The sequence below is a fragment of the Nylanderia fulva genome, unplaced genomic scaffold, assembly GCF_048542155.1.
Source record: "Nylanderia fulva isolate GAGA-0341 unplaced genomic scaffold, ASM4854215v1 Scaffold204, whole genome shotgun sequence".
NCBI classification, from domain to species: Eukaryota; Metazoa; Arthropoda; class Insecta; order Hymenoptera; family Formicidae; genus Nylanderia; species Nylanderia fulva.
The window spans coordinates 62,440-73,771 of record NW_028190269.1 but is presented as its reverse complement, the minus strand read 5'-3'; the positions used below and the strand labels follow the sequence as shown (position 1 = coordinate 73,771).

Sequence of the window (11,332 nt, the reverse complement as noted above, 5' to 3'; positions counted from 1 at the left end):
GATTTCTTTCTATTATTGATGTTATTGTATAATTTGCTCCATAAATACTTATAATATAAAAGAACTTATGTCGAGTAATATTGATCAATGCAAAGGATGTTCAGTATGTATCACCCAGTAAATTATTAGAGTTCAAATATATCAATATCAATTTTTTAATAATATATTGGAATACAGAGAAATGATAAAAAAATATATTTCGGCAATAAAAATTTTATAAATATATTGAAAATATTTTTACTACACGCGCGCGCGCGCACGCACACACACACACACACACACACACACACACACACACACACACACCCACATACACACTATATAAATGCAAAATAATACAGAAAATAAATTTTTAATAAAAATCAACATACCAGCTATTTGTGTGTGCATATGTAGCTGCAAGCATGCAACGGATTTATTACTTGATAAATTTATTTACGGACTTATTTTGCATTTATATATATATATATAGTGTATGTAATTGTAAAAATGATTAAAATATTTTCAATATTTAAAAATTTTCAAGTTTATCGCCTTATATTTCTATAATTTTTTCTATATTCTAATATTGTAAAAAAATTGATATTGATATATTTGAACTCAAGTTTTTTACGTGATTGAATATTATTGCATTGAGCCATCATACGTTACTCGTAAGTTCTTTTACGTTATAATAGTATTTATGTAGCAGAGAGAAAGAGATAAGAGAGAGATTATACAATATAACTTTAATAATCGAAAAAAATCACGATAACGCTATATTGTCATATCTATGTGTGTGCATATATATAAACATATTAATTTGCATATTATCTACCCAGACAGCACCAAGTCTAAAATTGACGCATAAGATAGCATTAAGAAATCTTTAAGACAGCTATCTTATGATATGATATCAAAAAGACATCTTATAAAGATATCTTACGCGCCAATTTTGGACTTGGTGTTGTTTGGGTATATAAATAAAATATGTACACAAATAAAATAATATCATCAATTAAAATTAATATCAATCAAAATTAATATTTGTCGCTAGTGGTGAAAATAAGCTTAAACGACTTGACTACGACGTAACTAGCAATTTTATTTGATTATTTCACGACGTTTCGACCATTTGGTTGTGGTCCTTTTCAAGTGAAATTTCTACAACATAATGTTACACAATATTTTTTAACATACGAAAACTCATTTAAGTGTTAAATTAATAAAATAAGTATAAATTTTATAAACATACCATCAATTAAACCGAGGTTAACATAACATCACGCCGGTGTTATTTGAAATCGAAAGTTAAACGTTAAAAGAGGAACACGTCCCATCGTTATGATGTTAAAAGTTAAAAATTAAAAGAGGAACACGTCCCATCGTTATGATGTTTCGTCAACGACTAAACTTGAAACGCGCCACTAAACAATCTTTATTATTTTGTCGTAAATGTTTGTCAAATTCTCGGTGTCTTTCTGTAGGTTAACTGTATTGCCATGCTTCTTTATGAAGAACATTTCAGCAATCTCTCTCTTTCTTACATGTTTCTCGTTATGTAAAATTGTCGGTGATTTCCAATCAAAGTTATGCCCAAAATCACATCTGTGTTTGCTCAAAACCGAATGATTAGACTCATGTAATTTAATATTGCTGGCATGTTCCTTCACTCTAGTGCATAAATGTCTTTTTGTTTGTCCAATGTATGATGCATTACAATTTTCACAGTTAATCTTGTAAACTACATTCGTTTTAATATCATTAGTTATTAAATCTTTACCTCGTTTTATCAGCCTATTCAACTTTTTTGGCAAACTATAAACGACATTTATGTTAGCACTATTAAGTGACCTTTTAATACTGTCGCTAACGTCTTTAACGTATGGGAGTGGAATTACATAATTCTTATCTTGAGCCGAATTCACATTAACGTTATTATCTAAATCGTTACTCAAACTGTCGTTATTATCCGCATTGTGACCGTTACCATTCCGGATCATATTATTAATAAGTATGTAAATAAAAGAATTAATGTACTGAAGAACAACAGGAATGGTAACGGTCACAATGCGGATAATAACGACAGTTTGAGTAACGATTTAGATAATAACGTTAATGTGAATTCGGCTCAAGATAAGAATTATGTAATTCCACTCCCATACGTTAAAGACGTTAGCGACAGTATTAAAAGGTCACTTAATAGTGCTAACATAAATGTCGTTTATAGTTTGCCAAAAAAGTTGAATAGGCTGATAAAACGAGGTAAAGATTTAATAACTAATGATATTAAAACGAATGTAGTTTACAAGATTAACTGTGAAAATTGTAATGCATCATACATTGGACAAACAAAAAGACATTTATGCACTAGAGTGAAGGAACATGCCAGCAATATTAAATTACATGAGTCTAATCATTCGGTTTTGAGCAAACACAGATGTGATTTTGGGCATAACTTTGATTGGAAATCACCGACAATTTTACATAACGAGAAACATGTAAGAAAGAGAGAGATTGCTGAAATGTTCTTCATAAAGAAGCATGGCAATACAGTTAACCTACAAAAAGACACCGAGAATTTGACAAACATTTACGACAAAATAATAAAGATTGTTTAGTGGCGCGTTTCAAGTTTAGTCGTTGACGAAACATCATAACGATGGGACGTGTTCCTCTTTTAATTTTTAACTTTTAACATCATAACGATGGGACGTGTTCCTCTTTTAACGTTTAACTTTCGATTTCAAATAACACCGGTGTGATGTTATGTTAACCTCGGTTTAATTGATGGTATGTTTATAAAATTTATACTTATTTTATTAATTTAACACTTAAATGAGTTTTCGTATGTTAAAAAATATTGTGTAACATTATGTTGTAGAAATTTCACTTGAAAAGGACCACAACCAAATGGTCGAAACGTCGTGAAATAATCAAATAAAATTGCTAAATAAAATAATATTTGCATAAATATTATTTTATTTGTACATATTTTATTTACATAGATTATATGCATTTAAATAAATCATTCGATAATTTATTACACATTTTATTTATTATATAGATTTATATAGATTATATGCAAATATTTAAATAAATCATTCGATTATTTGTTACAGATGCATAATGTGAAATATATATTGCGTACACGAAACGATAATTGGAAGATAATGTTAGGCAAGAATTATTGCTATTCTTATTGTTCTTTTACATATAATATACATATACAGAGAAACAATGATAATACGAAAACCGGTTCTTGCTGATATCTCCCAATAATCGCATTCGTTCAACGCATTAGTGTTTGTGTCTACATGGATGTTACTACATATGCGATGTAAGAGAGACAAGGACAGAATGATAGTCTCTCCTTGTCAAGCTGTTAGCTGTCAGTATAGGTTTGTTTGCGTCGCATGCCCTAACTTGCTCTTTTTTACTTCAATGAGCTCGTATTGGTCCAATTCGAGGAGCGCACCAATACGAGCGCATTGGAGTAAGAAGGAGCATGTTGGGGCATGCGACGTGAACAAATCTAGTATGTTACCACGGAAATTTCCCCTGCTCCTTATGAATCTAGTGAGAATCTTATCGTCCAGATATTTCATAAAATAAGTGACATAAATATAAATTTAACATATATAAGATAGGCAATAAGAGCCAAATCGCGGATGACAGTGCGTTATTCTAAACGAAACTAAATTTTTTCGTTAGAATTAAATACCTGTGCACAAGGCACCAAATTTTTACTTGGACACGGCCAAGATATAAAATTGGAATAATCTCTACAAGAGATTTTTAATTCCATGTATCCCCTATTCCCCCTAAAGAAATAAAGTGCGAGAGAAAAATATAGATCCGAAAGTCGCAGAATCGGGAATCGAACCCGAGACCTTTCGCTTGCCGGGCGACTGCTCTTCCAACTGAGCTATTCAGATCCTTTCGATTCTATACTTTTCTCTGTTATATATATTAATGTTGGTAAATAAACGCCTTTAAGCCAGCGTGTATAAATTAAGAGTTTAACTAGGCTCTGTAATATATAAATATAAATTTAACATATATAAGATAGGCAATAAGAGCCAAATCGCGGATGACAGTGCGTTATTCTAAACGAAACTAAATTTTTTCGTTAGAATTAAATACCTGTGCACAAGGCACCAAATTTTTACTTGGACACGGCCAAGATATAAAATTGGAATAATCTCTACAAGAGATTTTTAATTCCATGTATCCCCTATTCCCCCTAAAGAAATAAAGTGCGAGAGAAAAATATAGATCCGAAAGTCGCAGAATCGGGAATCGAACCCGAGACCTTTCGCTTGCCGGGCGACTGCTCTTCCAACTGAGCTATTCAGATCCTTTCGATTCTATACTTTTCTCTGTTATATATATTAATGTTGGTAAATAAACGCCTTTAAGCCAGCGTGTATAAATTAAGAGTTTAACTAGGCTCTGTAATATATAAATATAAATTTAACATATATAAGATAGGCAATAAGAGCCAAATCGCGGATGACAGTGCGTTATTCTAAACGAAACTAAATTTTTTCGTTAGAATTAAATACCTGTGCACAAGGCACCAAATTTTTACTTGGACACGGCCAAGATATAAAATTGGAATAATCTCTACAAGAGATTTTTAATTCCATGTATCCCCTATTCCCCCTAAAGAAATAAAGTGCGAGAGAAAAATATAGATCCGAAAGTCGCAGAATCGGGAATCGAACCCGAGACCTTTCGCTTGCCGGGCGACTGCTCTTCCAACTGAGCTATTCAGATCCTTTCGATTCTATACTTTTCTCTGTTATATATATTAATGTTGGTAAATAAACGCCTTTAAGCCAGCGTGTATAAATTAAGAGTTTAACTAGGCTCTGTAATATATAAATATAAATTTAACATATATAAGATAGGCAATAAGAGCCAAATCGCGGATGACAGTGCGTTATTCTAAACGAAACTAAATTTTTTCGTTAGAATTAAATACCTGTGCACAAGGCACCAAATTTTTACTTGGACACGGCCAAGATATAAAATTGGAATAATCTCTACAAGAGATTTTTAATTCCATGTATCCCCTATTCCCCCTAAAGAAATAAAGTGCGAGAGAAAAATATAGATCCGAAAGTCGCAGAATCGGGAATCGAACCCGAGACCTTTCGCTTGCCGGGCGACTGCTCTTCCAACTGAGCTATTCAGATCCTTTCGATTCTATACTTTTCTCTGTTATATATATTAATGTTGGTAAATAAACGCCTTTAAGCCAGCGTGTATAAATTAAGAGTTTAACTAGGCTCTGTAATATATAAATATAAATTTAACATATATAAGATAGGCAATAAGAGCCAAATCGCGGATGACAGTGCGTTATTCTAAACGAAACTAAATTTTTTCGTTAGAATTAAATACCTGTGCACAAGGCACCAAATTTTTACTTGGACACGGCCAAGATATAAAATTGGAATAATCTCTACAAGAGATTTTTAATTCCATGTATCCCCTATTCCCCCTAAAGAAATAAAGTGCGAGAGAAAAATATAGATCCGAAAGTCGCAGAATCGGGAATTTAACAGAGAAAAGTATAGAATCGAAAGGATCTGAATAGCTCAGTTGGAAGAGCAGTCGCCCGGCAAGCGAAAGGTCTCGGGTTCGATTCCCGATTCTGCGACTTTCGGATCTATATTTTTCTCTCGCACTTTATTTCTTTAGGGGGAATAGGGGATACATGGAATTAAAAATCTCTTGTAGAGATTATTCCAATTTTATATCTTGGCCGTGTCCAAGTAAAAATTTGGTGCCTTGTGCACAGGTATTTAATTCTAACGAAAAAATTTAGTTTCGTTTAGAATAACGCACTGTCATCCGCGATTTGGCTCTTATTGCCTATCTTATATATGTTAAATTTATATTTATATATTACAGAGCCTAGTTAAACTCTTAATTTATACACGCTGGCTTAAAGGCGTTTATTTACCAACATTAATATATATAACAGAGAAAAGTATAGAATCGAAAGGATCTGAATAGCTCAGTTGGAAGAGCAGTCGCCCGGCAAGCGAAAGGTCTCGGGTTCGATTCCCGATTCTGCGACTTTCGGATCTATATTTTTCTCTCGCACTTTATTTCTTTAGGGGGAATAGGGGATACATGGAATTAAAAATCTCTTGTAGAGATTATTCCAATTTTATATCTTGGCCGTGTCCAAGTAAAAATTTGGTGCCTTGTGCACAGGTATTTAATTCTAACGAAAAAATTTAGTTTCGTTTAGAATAACGCACTGTCATCCGCGATTTGGCTCTTATTGCCTATCTTATATATGTTAAATTTATATTTATATATTACAGAGCCTAGTTAAACTCTTAAGTGACATAACTTTGGTTTTTTTTTTTAATATATTCTTGATATAATAAAGTAGTCCGCCAAAGAGTCGGATTTTGCATTTTGGCTCTGAAAAATTTATAATAAATAAAATACGGACTCCTGGCTAACCCAACCTTACCCGTTACTAGCTGCGCATTCCCCCAAGTTATATTATAAATTTTATTTTCATCTTTTTTTCAATAAATAACTCTTTGGCGGACTGCATTTGAGCTTACTGATTAAGAATATCATAAATTTAATAAGATTCATTCAGTAGTTTCGCTAATATCTGGAATATAAGAATCTCTAATTCCCGGCCGGCCGATAGGCGTCTCCACCATGTCGCCTGCCGACCCTTAAGGCACAGTATATGTATAACCAGTAGCGGCACTTCGTGTCGGTTCTTTTGATGTCAGTGTCCGAAATCATATGACATGTCGCCATGTTCTTGATAGTAATAGCGCGCTTATATTTAAATTGTGAGAAAGAAAGGCAACTATATATAAACAATTATTTTTATAATTGTGCAGACAATTATTGTATAAATAACCACAATGTATATTTTCTTGAAATACATATTACATATGTAACATTAAAGTAACGCAAATAATCATATAAACATAAAAAAAAAAGAAATTTAACAAGTAATAATATTAAAATATACCTATGTGTTATTTAATAAATTATTTTTTTATTATGTTTGTGTATTATTTAATGAATTATTTATATTAAACAAGTAACATATTTATTATGCCATTTTATTTATAAACATATTGATGTACATTTAGATTATTTACAATTGAAATGTATATAATGTGTAAAATTACGATAAATTCGTGATCAATGATTCCAATTTTTTGTTATACTCTTCAAAAATACGAAATCTCAAATTTTAGATGTATATAAAAATTGATAATAAATAAATGTATATAACAATTCTATGTAATTTACAATTGGTTATAAAAGACTAATTTGTTTTATATTATCAGGTGTACTATTGTTTATCTGTTTAATGTACTTAAATTGATTTCTGTCTTGTTATTATGAATACGTATGAATACTTATAAGATAAGCTCCATTTTGTGGATAGGTATGTATTGAATAATTGAACAGGAATTCAGTCACCTAGAAAACAATATTAATTATAAAATAAAACACTTTTTATTAATATTTTTAATATTATAATGTTTAGAAAAAACAAAAATTAGACATTTTCTGTATCTTTAACACACACACATATATATATATATATATATATATATATATATGTAGCATGACATATTAGATAACAAAATGTAATTATAATTATATAACAACATATCGCATATTAATAAAGGTTAAACAAAATAATCTGAAACTAAAACTAAAAATAAATTTTTATAAAAACAAATATTAATTATAATAAATTATTTATGAGTCAAAATTATAATTTTTTTGTTTCTTTCTTGAGTTTTAAAACGCTTGTTGGCAAATTTTAATGTAAAATAAAGACGAACTCTGGCATACAATGAGAGAAAATATTTTGTTGGAAAGTTTGTACATGGGTGAGGACAAGGAACTGTTTCTAAAAGAATAATCATTTTATAAAGAACGGATTCATTTAAAATAAGTGTACGTAAATTCTCAAAAAAAATATTATCTAAATTTTCTACGTAGGTCACAAATAATTGATTCGGAACGCATAAGCTGCCGTATATATTTTTTTCCGTAGATTTTAATGCTTTAAATAATGTATAATATCTATTATCATTAAAATTGTCAATATCTTTGGCAAAAGTCTCACATGTATCACAGGAATGTTTTTTTAGACTCTTTGACATAAGATAACCACAAATGTAATAAAATGCATTAGCTTCAACAATGTCTTTTTGTCGATAATCATGGTCATCAATTTGAATAGGTGAAATATTTTTTTGCAATGATGTATTTTGTACAAAAGATTCCTGTTCAAACTGAGCTATTCTAGTCACCATATCTATTTGCAATTCCTCAACATCTAAGGTACAATTTCCTGTCTCAATAACTGAACAATGTTTTGTAGCAAATGATTTTCTAAAAGAATAATAAAATTGCACTGGAGTTGGGTTAAATGCATTGCCCGATAAATTTCTAATATCTCCGAAGGTATGTTCGAGTATATCTTGGTTAATACGCCGCATTAATAAAAATCTAAATCCTGATCGAATTTCCTGCAAGTATTCCCACATTTTATTTAAGCTATTTATGTTTTGATTCCAGTATCTAAATACATTAACTTTTTTTGTAATGTCTTTACCATCTTTGGTAAAAACTTTTAGGCTGCAAAAATATGTTTGTAATAATTTTAACAATTCTATTTGTTCTTCTGAGGCTACAAACGCGTTTCTACTTGATTTCTTTCCTTTTACATATGATGAATTAAAAATATCAAAAGCAGCATCTAATTTTTCAATATATTCTGATGTATCTTTAGCAGTTTCCGGAAAATGTCCAAGAGCAATCATTGAATTAATAGCAGAAGCTACAGAAAAACTTAACACTTGAGCAGCGTATTTTACTTTCATTCGCTGAAAATTATTGGGATGAATGTGTGTGTCCTGAGCCAATTTAGGTACTAATTTGTTTATGTTTTTTTTGTCTATTTCAAATAATTTTTCAATATATTTCCATGAGAGAATTTTATCTCCTGATTTAATAACATTAGTTAACAAATTATTTCTAGCTGCTCTAATGAGATGTGGTGGATCAAAGAAGTAAAATATTTTTTGCTCATTCACTATGTAATAAGGAGTTTCTTCCGTTACACCAAATTTTTTAGCTGTTTTTTGATAATCCGTACCCATATCTGTAACTTGTGTAATAACTGTTAGATTTATATTTTGAAGCTTTGTAACACATTCAATAGTAATCTTTTATAATTCATCTGCATTCATAGCAGAATTAAGGAAAAAATAACCAAGTGGTTGCTTAAATTTATTTGTCAAACCTCTGACCATAATTACCGCTGCATTACATGCAGTTAAGAAACTTTTAGTGTAACCTGTATCATGAAATCCAATGACTTCGTCTCTATTAATTATATAAAATAAATTTGCTTTTAATGACATTGTATCAATGCTGATGCAGCAGTATTTATCTAATACATTTAAATTTTCAGTTTTAACTTTAAGTCTTTCAAATATAATGTCATGTAAACCTGGAGAAATTATAAGTTCTTCTATTGAGCGTTCAAGTGTTCTTTTCGATGGTAAAATAAAAGTATTACTTAATAATCTATATGCTTTAGGCCCTTTAAAATACAAATTTAAACAAAACATTTTAAATTCTTTCGTATATCTTTTACCGTGTTTTTTGTGATTAAGATTATCTGCTTGAGCTTTCATAAAATCAGCTATGGGTTTTGGATAAAATTTATACAAAAGTCTTTGAAAATCACTGAATGTAATGTCTTCTATACTCTTATTTTCTTCCTTATATTTTAATTTTGCGCGTTTTGCTCTTTTTTCTGCAGCATCACACTTTCTTTTAAGAGCTTGTTTCCTTGGAGTATTATTCAATAATTTTAATTCCGTTTGAGTAGCTTTGTGTTCATTTGTACATGCCGGATCATTAGTTGACACAGTCTCATTGTCAGTAAAATTGATGTTTACATCTAAAATTACAAATAAACATGAAACAACTTTGAAAGAAATCTAACTAAATCCAGATTGAGCACATTTTTTTGATTGAAAATATTCTATCTGTCATATCGGTTGTCGAACACATGGTCACAGCACTTAATACATTTGCTTCTACATTGCTTATTGTAGAATGTTCTGTTGAAGTTTCTACTAAAATATTTTTTTAATTTAGAACGTAGTAATACTAATACATTAAATAATCAGTTAACTTATAAGTATAAATGTAATAATATACACTTAATAGAAAATATTATTTACTATTGATTTCATTTAGTGTAGATGTAGTATCTTCTTTATTCGTATCATCATTGTTAAAAATTGCACACGGAACTGCATGTGGTTGAAGTCGATTCTTTAAATCGTTCAAAAACATATAAGATAGAAAATGTTTTGAGCAAACTCTATAATTATTATATAACTTTTTTGGTGCAATATCTTTTTTTATTCCGCATGCTTGTAGCCACAATTGTGCTCTAAAATAAATGTTATTGTAATTTTAGAAACAATTAAATTTTATATATACGTATATAAGAAATTGTCAAACAATTAATACCTTTCTGGATGAGATGGAAAGCGAAAAAAGCTCAAGTGACGACTGGAGCCGGAATTTTCATGGCAATCTTGCATTGCGCACGTGAAACCACCAACAACTACGCGACGTTCCATTATTATAATAATGTTTTTTAAAAATATTTTCAAACCTGAAACTTAACAGAGTCCTTTAATTAACTTGAATTCATTAATAGGCTATATTTATTTTGATAAACACAACCACCACTTACGGTGGAGAATATATGGGGAATCGGAAGCCGAAGCGAAGCGATAGGTAGGGACGGCTCTTTCTCTCTCTAAAGTAGTAGATAAGTAGGTTAAGGTAGAATTAAGTTATTTGTAAATTAGATGTAAGAGTAGAGATAAGAGTAGATATAAGTAAAGATTGTAAGAGTTTGTGTAAGATTGGGGAACGCTCCTTCAAAAGCGCCTTCAATCCCTCAGGGGAAGAATAAAGAATTGAATTGAATTGAATTGACACAACCACCACTTACTGTGTTTACAACTCACTGTACGCCATATTGTGGATAGTAATCCAACGCATGCGCCGTAGCATTTCTTCGATGCTATTTTTCTTGAGTGACACTACTGGTTATACATATACTGTGCTTAAGGTCTTAAGAATCTCATGGGGTCTTATTATTAAACAATTATTTAAATTACACAAATTATCGGTTTCCGTGAAGTCTCACGTTTATCATGTGCAATGGATCCGGAATGTTATCTAAACAGACGAGAAATTGGTCTAAATCGATGTTTTCCTCTAAAACGTCTGTTAG

General features: G+C 30.5%; 1 protein-coding gene and 1 long non-coding RNA gene across 3 annotated transcripts; both read right to left on the bottom strand.

The window, feature by feature from the left end:
- Nucleotides 1–1,081: 1,081 nt before the first annotated feature.
- On the bottom strand, nucleotides 1,082–1,959 carry LOC146723352 (uncharacterized). The gene is made up of 2 exons (XR_014924625.1): nucleotides 1,235–1,959; nucleotides 1,082–1,143 (listed from the first exon to the last, which is right to left on the bottom strand). It is a non-coding gene; the product is annotated as an uncharacterized LOC146723352 (long non-coding RNA).
- A 5,141-nt stretch (nucleotides 1,960–7,100) lies between these two features.
- LOC146723351 (uncharacterized) lies at nucleotides 7,101–11,078 on the bottom strand. 2 transcript variants are annotated; one of them, XM_085482449.1, is made up of 5 exons: nucleotides 10,784–11,078; nucleotides 10,555–10,702; nucleotides 10,260–10,474; nucleotides 9,665–9,973; nucleotides 7,101–7,467 (listed from the first exon to the last, which is right to left on the bottom strand). In XM_085482449.1, the coding sequence occupies exons 2-5, from the start codon at nucleotides 10,665–10,667 to the stop codon at nucleotides 7,460–7,462; spliced, it is 645 nt and encodes a 214-aa protein (XP_085338575.1). In that variant the 5' UTR covers nucleotides 10,668–10,702; nucleotides 10,784–11,078; the 3' UTR covers nucleotides 7,101–7,459. The 2 variants fall into 2 exon arrangements, with proteins under 2 accessions (XP_085338575.1, XP_085338574.1); XM_085482448.1 differs by lacking the exon at nucleotides 7,101–7,467 and having other exon boundaries at nucleotides 7,474–9,973.
- Between the last annotated feature and the right edge of the window lie 254 nt (nucleotides 11,079–11,332).

Excerpts from the sequence above, each read along its gene's own strand:
- LOC146723351 (XM_085482448.1), bottom strand. The coding sequence starts at position 10,667 with ATGGAACGTCGCGTAGTTGTTGGTGGTTTCACGTGCGCAATGCAAGAT. Across the intron at positions 10,475-10,554 it reads TTTCCATCTCATCCAGAAAG|AGCACAATTGTGGCTACAAG; the intron begins GTATTAATTGTT and ends CATTTATTTTAG. Across the intron at positions 9,974-10,259 it reads TACACTAAATGAAATCAATA|ATGTAAACATCAATTTTACT; the intron begins GTAAATAATATT and ends TTGTAATTTTAG.